Consider the following 17,630-nt stretch of genomic DNA (forward strand, 5'->3'; position numbering starts at 1 on the left):
ACTTGAACTGGGACAGCCACAATATCAAACCAGGCAGCTGCAAAAAGCAACAAGGCGCCGTTTGGGATCATAGAAGCGTCTTTTGTGAGCTGTCCGAGGCGTGTTGCGGGAGTTTACACACCGGCATGGCGCGGTTTCTGTAGGATAGTTGCATGATTTATTTTTGAATCTTGGTTTTGTAAGACGCCGCTGGCAACTGTTTATATTCTGTTTTTGTCCGGATTTCAACAGCTCACTTCTGCCAGTTCCCCTGGTTAGTGTGATTATCCGTGTTTATTCGATGTTCACGTGCGTGTGTTTGATTAAAAACGTGTTAAAACAACATCAGAATCTGCTTTTAAGTGCTTTCAACCATCGATCCTTTTCGCAGGGCGTCTTGAGCTGATCTACAGCTGGAAGGATGTCATCTGTCGGCCAAACACAAGGAAGCGCGGTTCATGATTCAGGAGCAGATATTCACAATCAGGAAAACATGCTTACAAGACTACGCGGCGCAGCAAAGAATCGGATTGAAAACCGAGAAAATGTCAACCCTAAGCCAGGCAACAGGACAGTATTGGGCGCCCTGGAGAACAATCAGCGCAGACAGCCAGTCCTGCGCGCCGCTAAACAGGTTCGAGCATGCATGGCACATGACTATAAATGTGCTCTCTTAATACAGATTGGTCTTATGATATATAGTTTATGCGTGTTAGTTTATAATCAGTATTATGCTTTAAATTAAGAATTGCTAGCTGCATAATATTGATTAGATTAACTGAAAGTTGCTTTAGTTTAACCAGTCATACTGCTCGCAGATTTTGTCCCTTTGAATCACGAATATAAATCTAATCCCTTTTGTGTCAGACGGCATTTATGGCGCCACTAGTTAAACTGAAATTCAGTGTTAAATACCCGCAGCTTATTCCCTCCCAATGCGCTGACCGCCATTTTACAAACCCACTCACTGCCGCTATAGTAAACTGCGTCGTTTGAAGGCATCATTCACAAAAAATGACCTTTGTACGACCCCTGATAATAAAGAGCCTTATAACTTTACATGTTCTCTGAACCACAAAAGATGTTTGTGATGAGGCTGTCATTCTGTCTAACATCTCTCAAAGATTGATAGTTTAGGTACACAGGTGCATGTCCAACCCATTTATTTTGTTCTAAATGTGTGTACAATATTTATGGAGAGGGGTTAAAATGACCGTATTTGTATTCCATACAAATCACACAAGGTAAAAACCACTAATCTTGAACTACTTGAATTTATTTTTGTTTGTTTATTTGCAACACTAAGATCATGGGTGCAAATTCCCAGTGGAATAAATTAGCATGAAGCAATTAATGTCTTCAGTGCTGTAAGTTTCTTCAGATAAAAACTTGTGCCAAATGCATACATCTAAGTACCCTCAAAAGATAGTTGAAACTCACAATCGTTTTTGTTCTCTGCAGCTGCCTTTTAATGATTCAATTATAATCGTAATTGTACACGCTCTTGATCGTTCACAAAACCCTACATGACCCTGAAAGAGTTAAGAAAAACAACATGGGTTAACCAGTATTTCCATCAACTTGAATTGAAATGGGTCAAATTGACCCCTCTACATAATATGAAAGGTTACTGCAAATGGGGCCTATAATTGTCTACTTGTGTATAACACCCTTTTTATCTCCCATCTAATCCAATTTTCTCTTTTTTTTAGGTCTCTGGGCCCCAAATAATTGCATCCAAATCCGAAGAAAATGGCAGGAGCTTTGGAGAGAAGTCCTCCACCAGGCCACCAGCTTTTCAGATTCATGTAGATGAGCCTGATGGTGCTTGCGCTAAGAAACCGTCTACACAAAGAGCAACCATGGATTGCTCCCCACTCACACTAAATCCCACTGTAACCCGCCTAAGGCAGCCCCTCGCCACTATCGATCTGCCAATGGAAGCTAGTTTTGGTAAGATGTGTATTTTTCTATTTCAGTGCCCGTCTTGAATTTCTCTATATAAAATCTATAGATAACTTAATTTTTTTTCCTTATGAAGATTCTCCTATGGATATGTCAGTAATTGATGGTGAGGAGAGGCCCACAAATGTCAATGAAGTCTCAGATTATGCTGCAGAAATACACACGCACTTGCGGGAAATGGAGGTGAGGAAGTGAATGCATTGAATGGGATATTACTTTCTGAATATTGAACTTCTGGACAATGCTTTAGAGAATATGCGTCATTACAGTGTTTGCTTGTGCTTCCTGTCATGCAGGTCAAGTCAAAACCAAAAGCAGGTTACATGAAGAAACAGCCCGACATCACAAACAGCATGCGTGCCATCCTAGTGGACTGGTTGGTGGAGGTGGGAGAGGAGTACAAGCTGCAGAACGAGACCCTCTATCTGGCTGTGAACTACATTGATCGCTTTCTGTCTTCCATGTCTGTACTGAGAGGGAAACTACAGCTGGTGGGCACAGCTGCTATGCTTTTGGCTTCGTAAGTATCTTTGCCTTAAAGCCTCAGACTCTACACAAACCCCCCTTCTCCACACTCACCTCTCCCTGTTTGACTGTAGGAAGTTTGAGGAGATCTATCCCCCAGAGGTGTCAGAATTTGTTTACATCACTGACGACACCTACACAAAGAAACAAGTGTTGAGAATGGAGCATCTGGTGTTGACCGTTCTCTCGTTTGATCTTGCTGCTCCAACAATCAATCAGTTCCTCACCCAGTATTTCTTGCACCAGCCTGTGAGCAGCAAAGTGGAGAGCTTATCTATGGTGAGACAATTTCCTTGTGTGGAGTTTCCCCATTATAAGCTAAAATTGTTTTAACACCTTTATTTCCCCACCAGTTTCTTGGTGAGCTGAGTTTGATAGATTGTGAACCTTCCCTGAAGTACCTCCCATCTCAAACGGCTGCTGCTGCTTTCATTTTGGCCAACTACACACTTGCAGGTGGATCATGGGTAAGGCTGCACAATTCTGAATGTTTGTAAAGTATGAATATTCTTAAACTAGACTGCTGGAGCCAGTTGTATGAGCTGCCATCGTAAGACTGTTTTAAGAACTAGTATGACCAACTAGCAGTTAGCCACGGGATAGTCGCTCTTTTGGTGTCAAACTAGACCAATCTGCATTATAACACTTTGCATTATAACACTTTTCTTTTTTTACCCTCAACTTTCTATTTCAGTCAAAGGAACTTGCTGAGATGACCGGCTACACTTTGGAGGATCTTATGCCGTGCATTCAGGATCTACATCAGACCTACCTCAGTGCTGCTCAGCACGCACAGCAGGCTGTTAGGGAGAAATACAAGGGCTCAAAGTAAGTTCACTTAACCTACATGCCCAATTGCTGTGTTTTAGCATGAGTCTTGGAAGATTGCTTGATTATAATTATTTTTATTTTTTCCAGGTACCATGAAGTCTCTCTTATTGAGCCTCCTGAGAAGCTAATGCTGAACTAACCGCCCCATCAACATTGTGTTCATTGGTTCCATACCTCCATGACAATTGTGCACACTTTTGATGCTTTATTTCCATATCTCCAATAACTGAAGCCATAGCCTCAATTTTGGGGGAATGGTGAGATTTTTAGTGATATGTACATTTTTATTAGCAGTCCTTAAGGATTGTGCCTTTTTTATGCTTGAAACAACCAGATATTTGTACATTAGGTAATCAAGCATTGTTCTTATATTTCAGTGTTTGTATTCTATTTTTATGAAAGACTCCAGCAGTGCACTTTATCCTTTTCACACTGTTAAAGTGACCTTCCCCTTTTACATCTTAATAAAAGTGCTGCTGGCCTTTATGCTTTGTCTTGTTTCTGTTAATCACACTTGTACAAGTTGAGGAGGTGGAGTCCCCCTGAAGCTTTAGACCATGTTGAGGGGGTCTCATGGGCTGTGTAGTGTTTTAATAGGCAACACTAATTTACCAACATTAAGTGTTTTATTGCTGCTTTGGGCCTTAATGTTAACAAATGAGCAGTAAATGTTGCAGTATTTAATAATGAGCTAAAAATAACTTATTGTTGGTTGATGTTAGCTGAGGTCTTTTAAATATGAAGAGATACAACTTGATTTTAATATCTGTAAATGTTGAAATTAACAAAAGCTTTAATACTTAAAGAATGAAATGCTATTCCTATATGTCCTATATAAAGGACATTGCTGGGTACAATTTAAAATGTTAAAGTACAGTTTATAATGTACTTTATCTTGGTAATACATTTAAAAAGTTAATGCTGCTGGGAAAAATTTCATAATTCTTAAAATACCACCTACTTCTTTTGGAAAGTTGTTTATATACTTTTGGTGGAAGTTGATAAATATTATAGTCTCTTAATATACTGCATGGCCTTAAGTGTTTTGTTGCTTTGTTACCCCCCAAAAATACAAATAGCAAAATTCCACAAATATATAGTCCTTTGACAGCATGTTACCTAGTTCAAAACAGAGCTAAATATATTTTAGTGGCCAATTCTATCATAGCATGTTTTTCATACAACAGAAACTCTCACTGACAGATATCCTTGAACGATCCAATCGTTTTTATACTAGTCTTGGTATTTTAAATGATCGGTTACACATCAGCTCTAATACACAGGCAAGCCATCGCTTACATTATCTTGTTCAGTAACAACTGTTTAACAGTTTTAAACTGAAATTAAACCATCACCAATGTTAGTTACAATTTATTATTAGATCATAGATTTTATTCATCTACACAGACCATAGTTATAAACAGTGGCAATAAATACAGAGACAACATGCCTTGAACAAGCAAATAATTGACAAATTCTAAAATGCAAAAAACTTGCCCTGACAATAAATAGCATTGAAGGCAAAGAACAGTTAAGTATAGGGCTCTCTATGTGATAGATGAGAATCACAGGATATTTACACCTTAGTCATCTGTTCATATGAAGAAGGCATCCTGAAGTAACAACTTTATGAACTCAAATGGCATTTAGATCATGGTCAAATATTGGGAAATGCTTGGGGGCAAGGTACATTAAGATTTTCAAGGTAATCCAGTACAATAATAATAATAAAAAAAACAAATTCTTAGCAAGAACATATAAAAATGGAATCAAACTGATGAACAATTATAATGACAGCTGAAATTTGAGTTTCCAGAGTCGCATTAGAAAGACAAGCAATTAAGAGCTATATCTATTTAACCTAGCATTTAAGATTCAATATCTCAAGGGATCCTCTCTACACCCCAAAAATCAATATCAATATAAAAGCTCTAATGAACTGAAAAAAAGTTGTACCCCCTTAACAGACAACTGTGCACAGAAATACATCTTCTGGCTGATTTGTTTTTTTGGAAGCAGTCAGATTGATAGAGTCTCTCCAAACAGCAAACGCCTCAGTGCAGGAGGAGGACATCCATCTCTGAGCGATCAGACTTGGCCATCTTGCTTGTTAAGCCAATCCTGAAACTGTCCCAATCTGTGAACTGTAGTAATGTGTGAATGTTCAGAGAGAGCAGTTAGACGCCAGTGGGAGCAAGGCGGCTAATGAAGGCAATGCTGTTGAGGCACATCCTCCTGAAGAAGGCTGGGCAAATGGGCTTCATCACAAAATGCTCCAGTAAGATCCTCAGCTCGGTGAACAGAGTCCTGACAGGACACAAACAAAAATCAAACACTGATAGAGGACTCATGTTTTTTTAAACATGATTAAATATACATTTAAACATCAATGATCTGATTAAATAGTTTAGCTTGCTCTAAATATTACATTTTCCACAGAAATGAAAACAATATAAATTTCCCCTTATTTTGGGTAAAGTGTGCATGTGTACAAATAACACTAGTCAGTGTGTACATGATTCTTACCGGCAGTATGGGTTGCGTCTTGATGTATAGCGCAGAGTGAGAAACCGATAGTAGATGAAGGGCTGAAGCAAACTGCCCTGGCCACTGTGAACCACAAACAAAAATTCATTCCATCTTATTAAAAGAAACACAGTTTGGCTTTAATCAAGCTTTTTACCAGTACAAAACAACTTATTTTTTTCACCCTATAAAGCCAACTATATTATATTTGATATATAAATTTCTTAGGCCTCTACATTTTCAACATGTTCAAAACTTTGCTTAAAGGAGCTGTATGTAAGATTGTGGCCAAAACTGGTACTGCAATCACTTTCAAATTACTGTAGAGCCTATATTTGCCAGATAGGCTGCAGGATCCAGCACGAACGTTTGTAGCTGCAGCTGTGGTAACTAGAGCAGAGCTGGCAACCCGGATGCTGAAACATCGTGATTGGTAGATAGGTGGAGGGTGGGGCATCAGGCCAAAACACAACATGACAACATCAACATCAGTTGAGGGCTGCAACTTCACTTTTAAATGACAATATCCTGGCCGTACTACTGTTGTCAGTGATATAAGTATTTGAAATGAACATGATTTCTTAATGTCTAGTGACATATCAGGGCCATTTTATGATTAATTGAAATATATTTCTTACATACAGCTCCTTTAAAAACTTACACAATCTACTACATGCCTTCTGTCATCTGACTGATAGTTTATACTTTTTTTTTAGCAGGTAAAAGTCTTTTTAGTATAATTCTAAAAATGTCAACCTTGAGGTTGTGGTACACATGTCTTTTTGCTGTGAAATCTTTACTGGTTTTTAGAAAGTAAACATAACTTCTTTTTGGCCATATAAATCCACCAGATTACATATTTTTGCTCAGTTTGGGCATTAGAATAAAACTGGAGTGTTTTTTTTCCCCACCTCTAGTATGAGCTTCATATTCTCACAATATCATACAATCTGAGTCATAAAGGCCTGATTTATAAACTGTGATACTCAACAAAAATCTAAATAAAAAAATAAAATAAAAAAAAGATTGTCTAAAGGTTCAAGAAATGGTTTCATTTAAAAGAAAAATTTGATTTTCTGACTATTATTTCATGTCAGGCTTTACAGGGTTAAGAATCCTTACCTGAAGAGCATGAAGACTGTGGCTGGCATCAAGAAGATCTCATTGCACGCGATAAACTTTAGGATGTTCTGCTGATTGACTGTGAGCTTGTTCAGAAAGTTCCTCACAAACATAAGGCTGTTTGGGCCCATGGTCTGAGGACAGATGACAGACAAAAAAAAAAATCAGGCTGGAATTACAACAAAAATACATCTCAGCTATGCAAATGAGAAGGGTAGAGACTTACATCAAGGACTTTTTTAGTATAGGTGGTCGCGTGGAGAAGTGAGAAGAGGAACACAGGAAATATGCTCACTGACAACACAAGTCAAGGCTGCATAAAGACAAAATGATGCCATAACACAAAGAAAACCAGATATTTTCCCTTAAAATATTCTTCATCATATCTTCAAGAAAGGATACTTGTGATAGGGTAGGAGTTGACTAGGATGAGGGAGTAGAGGAGATAGTGGCAGCTATCCTCCTGCAAGGCCTGAGCCAGGAAGGCTCTGCTAAGCTGAAAGTGAGGAAGTCTCTGGTGCAGACGCAGAGCACTGGTCAAGGCGTTTGCCAGCAATGCCCTCTGATAGAAGTTAGCAGCTGCTTGGGGCCTGGACAGAGAAAAAGCAATTATTCTTCTCCCAATCTTTCACTTCTTTTTAAATGTTTGAGCGTGGATGTGTCCTTACCACCCTAAATAGTCCTCATCATAATAATGTGATTCCACAATGTATAATTTTTTTAATCCCTTAACTGTCACTGTCCCACTAGCCTGAAACTTGCCTTTTTTTGCTTTCACAGATTATATTAATCATCATAAATTAAGTATTCAAAGCTTACACCCTCCGTATTTATCCTGTGAAAACCATTTTAAAATCGAACATTGTGTTTCCAGGTACTTAAAGGGTTAGTTCACCCCAAAATGAAAATTCGTCTTCGGAACACAAATGAAGATATTTCTGATGAAATCTGAGAGCTTTCTGACCCCTCCATAGACAGCAACGGAATGACCAATTTCAAGGCCCAGAAAGATAGTAAAGACATCGTTAAAATAGTCCATGTGACTACAGTGGTTCAACCTTAAGTTTATGAAGTGACGAGAATACAAAACAAAACAAAAATAACGACTTTATTCAACAATTTCTTCTCTTCCCCGTTTACGTTGTAGACACACAGTGCAGCACTTTGGCCGATGCTGTACACGTGAGCAGCACGACATATGCGTGTGATGCTGATGCAGGGGCTGGCCAATAACGAGGTGGCGTTCTGCTGTAGAACCCTGTAGCGCTGCTTTTTTGTTTTTTCACGCAGAAACATTTCTCTGCGCTTCATAACCTTAAGGTTGAACCACTGTAGTCACAATGACTATTTGAAAGATGTCTTTACTACCTTTCTGGACCTTGAAAGTGGTGGTTGCGTTGCTGTCTATTAGGGCTGAAACGATTAGTCGACATTGTCGACAAAGTCGACAATAAAAAATTGTCGACAAAATATCTTGTTGTAGAGTAGTCGTTTGATCCCACGTGACCTAATGTAAGGGCCTGCAATATCGCGATTTGACCGCTGCCTGTATTTTGTTCCATATTCATGAAGACTTACAAAAGGAGATGTTATGAAGAATATCGTGTCAGTTAATTTTTCATACTGTAAATTAAAAGGTGAATGAGAATGTCTCTATTAGATCAATTGTCATGTCAATTTTATAATATCAACTTAACTCATGTCAACTTATAATAATTGTTTGCAGATTAAGTTTGTCTGTATTGCAGCTGATTCATTTTTGTTGTTTTTTTTCTATTGAAAAAGAACCGAATATTTAAACAATGCTTAGAGAGCATTTGTGTGTGATTTGAGTTGGACAGAAATCTGAAAACTTAAAGAGAATGACCTGTTTAGTTGCTCAAAGTTAATTAAAACAACCATTTCAAAAGCTGAAGTGATTTTCTTTTTTTATATTATAGTTAGAATATGTATAACTAATGTTTTAGAGTGTTTTAACTAATTGAAAAAGCTGAATAATCGTTCTAAAACGTACTGATTAGCCGGCGAAATAATCGACGATTAGTCGATTAATCGTTCTAATAATCGTTAGATTAATCGATTATCAAAATAATCGTTTGTTGCAGCCCTACTGTCTATGCAGGGGTCAGAAAGCTCTCGGATTTCTTCGAAAAATATCTTCATTCGTGTTTCGAAGATGAGCGAAGGTCTTACGGGTTTGGAACGAAATGAGGGTGAGTAATTAATGACTGAAATATCATTTTTGGGTAAACTAACCTTTAAATTAAATTTAGCAGGCTCCTCCCCTTAGTGGGCAGTGTCATGTATCATATAAAAAAAATGTACTGCACTTTTTATAATCAAATCTTTTCTAATCTTGACAAAACACATATCATCAGAAAGGTCTGAGACTCAAGGTCATATATTTGGTTATTGTTTTGTGTTAGAAGTGATATTGTGACAAAATGTAATTGTGACAGGAGAATGCATCACAAAAAAATTAATAGAATGTGGTTGTCATCAAGTGGATATTTTGGTATAACGCATAAAAATCTCATAGGTACATCAATTTTTGAGATATCAACTTTAAATATGGAACACAACTTGGTTAGACATGTGGCTTTGATTTTACAGCATTTTTAGATTAAAAATTATCTGTAAAATATATATTTTGTATTAAAAAAATGTTTAGTACAGTACATTGGCTTTATAGCAAATGTAACCAACTTTAGGTCTGTATTCCAGAGCATTCATGAATTTAAATTTAAGTTTGGATAGTGCATATTCACATCTATGCTCAAAAAGGGGGGTGACAGTTTAGAAGCTTGTGAAAATGCCTTGCAAAAGAACGTGACTCACCCAAGCAGAGGCAGAATGAACATGATGGAACAGTAGACAGTGAACAGCCGTGACAGCCACATAGCTGTTTCCAGCTTATTACTCAAGAGGAATTGCTGTAACACATTGATATGATAATAAATCATAACATTCTCAAATGAAGCAATTAAAAAGGCACGGAAATATAAAAAAAATATATATTCATAAAAAAAGTAGCACTTACCACAGGTCCAGCCTGAGGGGGAGGAGGTGGACTCCTTTGCTCTGTGTCTGCCATCTTTCAAATATTAGAAGGCTTGATTTCTTGAGAGAAATAACATTATAAGCTTGCATTGCATGCAATATTTTAGATAATACGCTTTACACAATCATGCACCCAGGTTTATTATTAACTCTTGGAATGAAGGAAGAGACACAATGACTTGAGTTAATCTTTCTAAAAGCCTGAAACCGTTTTTAAGCAGTTACTCTTTGTATGGTTGTCAGGTGTGGGGGTGGGCAAAGTCACAAGCACATTAGCTCTAACAACAAGCTCGATGTTTTTTAATTATACTTATTAAACATGAAGCTTTCTTACAACAAATTATCGGGGGGAAAAATATTTGCCTTGTTTATCACCGAGGCGCTACCACAAAGCAATAAGAAATACTTCCATAATATCGACCCAAACCAGAACTACACTTGTCAATGTAACTGCTGACTAGTCATCATGACAACAAACAAATGACAGATGTGAATATTACTGTGCACTTGTCAGTTTTATAAATACTTAAATAAATTAAAAGTGTGGTCCATTAGGTAGTTATAAAGCAGCCAATTCATTTCAGTTGAAATATGTTGGAAAAATCTAGAACACTCATCATTACCCTGAGGAGCTAACAATGTAGCCGACAAGCTAACACTTCACACAGCCCTGAAATACCGCCAGCTTGTGCGGGTATTAATACTGCCAAAAATACATAAAAGATAGATAAAGATAAATATTAATACCTGTGATATATCGGTAATTATCAGTTTTTGTGAGGAAAATCGGCTTTATTTCACCGCTCGGGGCGCACGCGCTGGGATAATGAACGAAGAGGTTGGTCAGCTGAGGCGACCTCGCGACCTCTGCAGATTGCCGAAATCTCGCGATATTTAAAAACCATAAGATTTGCTCAATTTTATTGGCGCGCCACCGTTGTCAATCAACAGCTGTCAGTTTTATGTTGTTTGCTTTTTTTTATTTCAAATATCTGCCTAAAATATTTCACATATACTCCATAATAATATAATATATAAATAACAAATAATTTACATAATAATAATGGTAATACAAATATCTGTTTGTGACCACAAATAACATAAACAACTATAAATAACTACCTATAAACCACCCTAGAAACACGCTAAAACCACTCAGAACACATTAGCATCGTGTCCAAATGAACGTTCTCCATTAACATTTTATTCGGTAAATGTAAAAAATAAAATAAATAAAAAAACACTCTCACGCGGACGCATAAAATGTGCCTTTATTTCTGCGGTCATCACTTATACATCTATAATAATAATAAAATAAAATTAAAAAATTTGAAAGAAAAAAAAAACGAGAGAAAGCTGTTAGTTGGAAAGGTACGGTCTCAGAGCCACAGTGGAAATGCTTGACTCAGTTCAGGCCGTGGTGTGCGCAAACTTGTAGAGCTCCACGAGTTTGTAGTGATGCACGCGCGACCTTTCTTAAAGTCCAGTGACCTCGACACACACAGGATAGACAATTTTGGATAAAAGACAGCAGTTATTGCAGGTTCTGTTTCTCATGTCATAACGGCAGAAGGTCAGTAAATAGTTTTTATTCGCGGAGACGGTTTTGACTGTTGACGACTGGGTTAGTGTCTATATCAAGCATAGAACGTTGCAAACATCGATTAAACAATTAAATATGTCTCTATTTATAATTTCCATTGGAGTGCATGAAAAAAATCACGTTAACAACTTTGTGCATGTCTCGCGACATCCCATGTGATCAGCGTGCACGGTTCCCACCCTATCCAGGTGTCTGTACTCCAGCAAAGATGCACGGAAAACGTCATTGTAAATTTATAATGCTCTGCATTTGTGTCTGTGTATGCAAATTTATAATGCTCTGCATTTGTGTCTGTGTATGCCTGCGTTTGTCACAGATGTTGACGTTCGAGGCGCTTCTCGTGAAAGAGCTGCAAAAACAGCAGAGCAGGGCAGAGTTCTGTGATACTGTGCTGCAGACTCAAGGTTAGGCATCTCACAGAAGTCCATCCTCTGCACATTAGTCGATCCTTTTCCATCTATCATTATGTTTACTGTACTCTCTCCACCCCTGTCCAGGTGTTTCAGTGCCAGTGCACAGCTGTGTGTTGTCTGCCTTCAGCCCAAAGCTCTGTGGAACTCTGTCAGCCATGCCATCGCCCCGAAATGGGCAGAGACGACTGATTGAAGTCCAAGCCGTGGAGGCATGCACGTTGCTCAGTCTGGTCAGTCTGCTGTACTCAGGTCAGTTCAAAGAGGACAAAGAGGAAGTCCTATTAGCAGCCTGCAAACTAGGCATCAACATACCTCAACGAGAAGCAAAGAGGTTGACAACTGAGCAAAACACACAGACGGAGTGGATGAAAGAGGTGGCGGAGAGAGAGTGCCAGACCGAGTCTGTTCCGACACTCCTCTCTGAATATCAAAACCCTAAAGGAACAATTGAAACTGTAATTGGTCCGTCGTCATGGAGGAGTGATCAGGGCCTCTGCACGTATACCGATGGCTCTGATATCACCCTAGCAACACTTAAAAACGGCCAGGGTAATCCAGAGAACATGCCTTCCTTTCAAGTCATGGATGTGGTCCCTGAAACTCCTATGTATCCCACAGTGAGTGGACCTGCCTGTTTGCCCCAGGTCTACGTATGTCCCCCTGCAGCTTCATACCAGCAGCCTCCAACCCCACTGCCAACTCACCCGCACCCTTCTCATAGTACATGTGTTGAGCAATTGGCTAATCAGGACAGAGTAACATTGGGGAGCGTTTTAGAGGGCGAGGAGTGTGTTTTAGAAGCATTTGCACAATTTGAGAACAATATCCCAGGTTTTATCAACTACTTCCTTGACCCTAACATCACGCAGGGCGTAGGTCAAAGGGAGCAGAGTCAGAGAGGGATGAGAGGGGACATTAAAACTGAGGGAAGGGCAAGAAGGGGGCGAAGGGCGGGGTTAAGTGAAGGATTCGCTCTGAAGGGAGAAGTATTGAATATTTGTAAAAGAGAGCAAAATAATAATAGGTTCGGAAAGGTGGCAGGGTCAGCCTGGATGGGGCAAGGTGGTGGTAGGGTTGGCAGGAGGCTAGATTTGAGACAAATGTTCAAAAATCAAGAGAGGAGGAGACGACAAGGCAGAGGAGTGATGAAAGAGGAAGGAGAGAAAGGCAAGTCTTCATCAAGGGCCAGACCCAGACAGAGAAAGACAGGGAGCAGAGGCAGATTGGTAGAACCAGTGTGTCAGGTAGGTGTCTCAAGACATCTTCAGATAAGAAGGTATAATAAGGAGGTATGATTAAGACAAAACAAAAATCCTTGATTTTTATTCACTTTAAAGTTTGAATAAATGATTTAAATGATTCATAGCTTGATCAATCAAAATTCCCTTAATCTTTTGTGGAAAAAGTGCTTAAAAAGTGTTACTTTGGAAAAGAGCATCTGCTTAATGAATACATGGACACGTACTGTAACTTGCAGTGTTCAAAGCATCATCCAAGATCCGATAAGACCATTCATTGAGACTAAAATGTCTCGTTCCGAATTTCCACAATGTCCGATAGATGAATTCAATGACACATGATGCTTGTATGTCAAAAAAATATTTAAATTATTAAGAATACACTATTGTCCAAAAGTTTGGGGTCAGAAAGACCAGAAAGGATCAAAAGTGACAGTGAAGACATTTATAATTTTACAAACATTTCTACAAAAGCTTATAATGTTACAAAAGTTTCTATTTCAATTAAAGTTTCTATTTTAAAATAAACGCTGTTCATTTAAACTTTCGTCAAAGAATCCTGTAAAAATATGATTATATTATATTAATATAATAAATCAGCCCAACTGGTTTCAACATTGATAATAGTAAGAAATGAATTAGTATCTCAGCATATTATCAGCTTATTAGAATGATTTCTGAAGGATCATGGGACATTGAAGACTGGAGTAATGATGCTGAAAATTCAGCTTTGCCGTCACAAGAATAAACTACAATATTCCAATAGAAAACAGTTCTTTTAAATTGTAATATTATTTCATAATATTCCAGTATTTGTGATCAAATAAATGCAGCCTTGGAGACTTCATAAGATACTTCTTTAAGAAACATTTAAAAAAATCTTTCCAACACCAAACTTTTGATTTAAAAAATAAAAAATATATAAAATTATCACAAAATGCATGATATGACCCCTTCAAATTGTAAATACAAATGCAACAAAGCAGTCACTCAAATATTCTCTGAAATAAAACACTTGTCACTTTTTCTGTAGGATGCCGCTCCGCCCCCAAGACGAAGAGGTCGCCCCCGCAAACATCCCTTACCCCAACAAAATGTTTCCCGAAATTTCAGTGGAACATCAGCACCTGAGCAGAAAACCATGAACCCTCTGTCTCCATCCCTGATGCACACCGCACCTCTCCCAGCCACCAATCAGACCGGCCTCACTCAGCCAATGGACTGGCTGATAGATGACGTCATTGCACAGCTCCCTTTCATGCCCAACAATCAGAACGGACTTCCAAATACTGTCAATGTAGATTCCAACGTGGATCCTCCAAGAGCGCAGTCTACGGTGAAGCTCACAGATCTTGGTTTAGTCCAACCACAGTCTGAAGGTGAGCTGACTGACATACTTGATAGTTTTCTGAGAACGTTTGAGCAACATGTTAGTGTTAGCGATTTAGATGTTCGAGATGGGATGGTGCCCAACGTAACAGATGGTAGCCAGACCTGTGGACATACAAACACATCAGCTTCACATGCCACTTCTATGAACACAACAACACAGGGGGCAAATGCCTCATTATCCAAGAACAGACCACAAGTCTCATTTGATCATAAACCGCGGAAACCATCAGGTTATTGGCAGGTGTCAGATGTGACAATGGAGAAATCCCTAGCACAGCAAGAAGGGAAGCCTGAAAATGGCAGGATGACCAGAAGCCAGAGTAGGAAGAGGAAGCTGGAAATTTTTGAAGAACTGCCTAGGAGAAACGAGCTACCTGCAAAATCGAAGAGAGAAAGGAAAAAAGAACGACTAGAGAAGCCAAAGGTGGAAGCTTCTCTACCGAGGGAGAAGAAAAGACGAAATAGAAAGCTGCATGGTGAGCAAAAAGGCAGCAGCAGCAGCGCAGTTGACTCAAGCTGCAGTGTTGCGAGCGCATTGAGGAGAGTCATAAACACAGCCAGTGCTCGCAATGTGAAGTGTACCACAAAAACAACGTTTCAAAAGACCTTACAGAAGACTTTAGATGGGTCAAAATCCTCAGAGTTGCCTGATCGCAAAGTGACCAGTCTTGTAAAAAAGAAACAAGTGGGTCATGCTAAAAGAGACGCGACCAAAACTCTTCTGGAAGGAAGAACGTTAAAGGTGCAGTGCAGTACAGGGACTTCACAACCCAAACTGCCAGTCACAAAGAATAAAACCACTGTGTCCCGTCCAGCTCTGTCTGCTTTTGAATTAATGAAAAAGATCTTGGAAAATCAGCAGAATAGAGAGGAAGAGCAAAAGGGTGAAGATCACAGAATGCGGACTGTGATGAAAACGAAAGGAGAGGGGAGGCTGAAAAACACGCAAGTACATGGAGCTGAGGTACAAATGACTAACAACACAGAGATGGATGGTAGAATTTTGGTCGAAGAGCACAATAATAGCAGAATAAACCAAAAAGATGAGGAAACAAAAGGGAGAATGGAGGAGGTTGGCAACCAGATGGCCATATGCCTTCAGCAGACTCTGCCTAAAGGTAAGAGCTCACCACAGTTTGTCGATCTTAGAGATTTTTGTTATGATTTGGCCGATATTGGATGTGTATTTTACATTTATATTACCTTTGTATCTATCTAGTGCTCACTTAAAATTAATTTGTTTAATTTAATTAAATACAATATTTAGCAAATCTCAAAATGATTTTTTACTGTATATTGTTTTATTTATGAAAGCTTCTTTCCGCCGCTAAATAAAAAAGGTAATTGTGACTTGTCATCTCACAGTTCAGACTTTTTTCTCACAATTGCGAGTTTACATCTCACAATTCTGACCTTTTTTTTTTTTTTTTTCAGGATTGTGTGATATAGACTCACAATTGCGTGTTATAAAGTCAGAGTTGTGAGATATAACCCTGATTTCACAGACAAGGCTTAAGCCTAGTCCCAGACTAACATGCATGTTTGAGCTGTTATATCTGCAAGCAACTGATGATCTTAAGATTTATTTTCTCAAGATGCACACCAGTAATGTTTCTTTTCTAAGTCATGTTTATAAAAGCTACTTTAAATGCCCTAATTGAACTAAGGCCTAATCCTAGCTTAATCTAAGGCATGTCTGCGAAACCGAGCCATAAAACCTTTTTCGATATGGACTTTATAAAAGAAATTGCGAGTTATAAAAAAAAAAAAAATTAGAATTGTGAGATGCAAACTCGCAATTGTGAGATAAAAAGTCGCAATTATCTTTTAAATTGTGGCAGAAAAAAGTGGTAAATAGCAATAACATGAAAATAATGATCAGTTTTTTAATAGTACTTTTCTCTGGTAATTATCTATTCACAGATTGCAGAATGTCAAATGGAGAGAAACTGATGGAGAACAGCTACAACAAAGCAAGACTTGAGCCTGCTGACTCTCCCAATGATTCTCCTTTTCAAAGATGCAGCACAGAGGGCGTCATGTTTAAAAACATGTCAGACATGCCTTTTGTCTCGCATGCACTGGACCCCACCGTGCCTCGTGAGAAACTCCGAAATACACAAGGGGCCACAGACAGTTTAGAGGAGGATGAGGATGTTGATGTCGTGGAGGTCTCTAGTTCTTTGTCCGAGTCCTTCTCTGCGCTGCCGGTCACTGTGGACATTGTGCTCAGCACAGAGGAGGAGGAGGACGATGACGAAGACTGCGAGATTGATGTGATAAGTTTAGGATCCAATTAAACATGGACAAATTTCCGTTACTGTTTAACACAGTTTAGCTTTGAAGTACTAAATAAATGTGCATCGATGCATATTTGTAGTACATGGTACCTTTTCCCTGTATATAATTCAATACAGAGTTTACACAAATGTGACAGTTGGCAGTATTTGCCATTTTGACTTTGGTGGCTTCAGTTTCAGGCATCAGAAATTTTTATAGTTTTAAGTTCTGAATGTTAAAGTTGTTTATTTGTGTGACAACCATGCCTTCTTATAAATAATCAGACTGCATAATTAATGTCCGCAGTGTTTTCTTGTCGTTTCCCCATGTTCAGAATAAAAAGACATGGATCAGACCTTAGTTGTTCTTGTGTTCAAATACAAATCTACATGTTCGATAATACTAAATCATGTATAGTGAAAGAATAAATTCATGTACTTGACAAAGTTTGATTTGTCTAGGACAGCAGGCAAAAAGCACCTGTCAACTAGAGAAATTCCGGCAAATTTGACATCTGATTTCTGAGTTTACATGTGTTATGAATCAACACTGTTCACAACTTCTCCATTATTACTGACTGTCCTTTAACAATAACCACACAAAAAGTGCGGTTTTGATAGGAACATATGAGAAACTCATCACATTTGCTTTAATTAGAAGCATCAGCAGTGATTTATTATAAATTGAATGTGTAAT

General features: G+C 38.5%; 2 protein-coding genes across 2 annotated transcripts; one reads left to right on the top strand and one right to left on the bottom strand.

The window, feature by feature from the left end:
- Positions 1-18: 18 nt before the first annotated feature.
- On the top strand, positions 19-3,786 carry ccna2 (cyclin A2). The gene is made up of 9 exons (XM_084134065.1): positions 19-253; positions 371-613; positions 1,692-1,932; positions 2,021-2,127; positions 2,241-2,464; positions 2,544-2,748; positions 2,823-2,936; positions 3,164-3,297; positions 3,388-3,786. The coding sequence occupies exons 2-9, from the start codon at positions 401-403 to the stop codon at positions 3,437-3,439; spliced, it is 1,290 nt and encodes a 429-aa protein (XP_083990191.1). The 5' UTR covers positions 19-253; positions 371-400; the 3' UTR covers positions 3,440-3,786.
- Positions 3,787-4,658: 872 nt separating this feature from the next.
- On the bottom strand, positions 4,659-10,880 carry tmem33 (transmembrane protein 33). Its single transcript, XM_084133466.1, has 8 exons — positions 10,756-10,880; positions 9,989-10,068; positions 9,787-9,881; positions 7,351-7,538; positions 7,175-7,242; positions 6,949-7,082; positions 5,827-5,910; positions 4,659-5,607 (listed from the first exon to the last, which is right to left on the bottom strand). The coding sequence occupies exons 2-8, from the start codon at positions 10,040-10,042 to the stop codon at positions 5,478-5,480; spliced, it is 753 nt and encodes a 250-aa protein (XP_083989592.1). The 5' UTR covers positions 10,043-10,068; positions 10,756-10,880; the 3' UTR covers positions 4,659-5,477.
- Positions 10,881-17,630: the final 6,750 nt, after the last annotated feature.

The sequence above is a fragment of the Abramis brama genome (genome assembly GCF_963993115.1).
Source record: "Abramis brama genome assembly, chromosome: 13".
Lineage (NCBI taxonomy): Eukaryota > Metazoa > Chordata > Actinopteri > Cypriniformes > Leuciscidae > Abramis > Abramis brama.

Excerpts from the sequence above, each read along its gene's own strand:
- ccna2 (XM_084134065.1), top strand. The coding sequence starts at position 401 with ATGTCATCTGTCGGCCAAACACAAGGAAGCGCGGTTCATGATTCAGGA. Across the intron at positions 1,933-2,020 it reads GCCAATGGAAGCTAGTTTTG|ATTCTCCTATGGATATGTCA; the intron begins GTAAGATGTGTA and ends TTCCTTATGAAG. Across the intron at positions 2,937-3,163 it reads CACTTGCAGGTGGATCATGG|TCAAAGGAACTTGCTGAGAT; the intron begins GTAAGGCTGCAC and ends TTTCTATTTCAG.
- tmem33 (XM_084133466.1), bottom strand. The coding sequence starts at position 10,042 with ATGGCAGACACAGAGCAAAGGAGTCCACCTCCTCCCCCTCAGGCTGGA. Across the intron at positions 7,539-9,786 it reads TTCATTCTGCCTCTGCTTGG|GCCCCAAGCAGCTGCTAACT; the intron begins GTGAGTCACGTT and ends TTCTCTGTCCAG. Across the intron at positions 5,911-6,948 it reads ACAGTCTTCATGCTCTTCAG|TGGCCAGGGCAGTTTGCTTC; the intron begins GTAAGGATTCTT and ends TGTGGTTCACAG.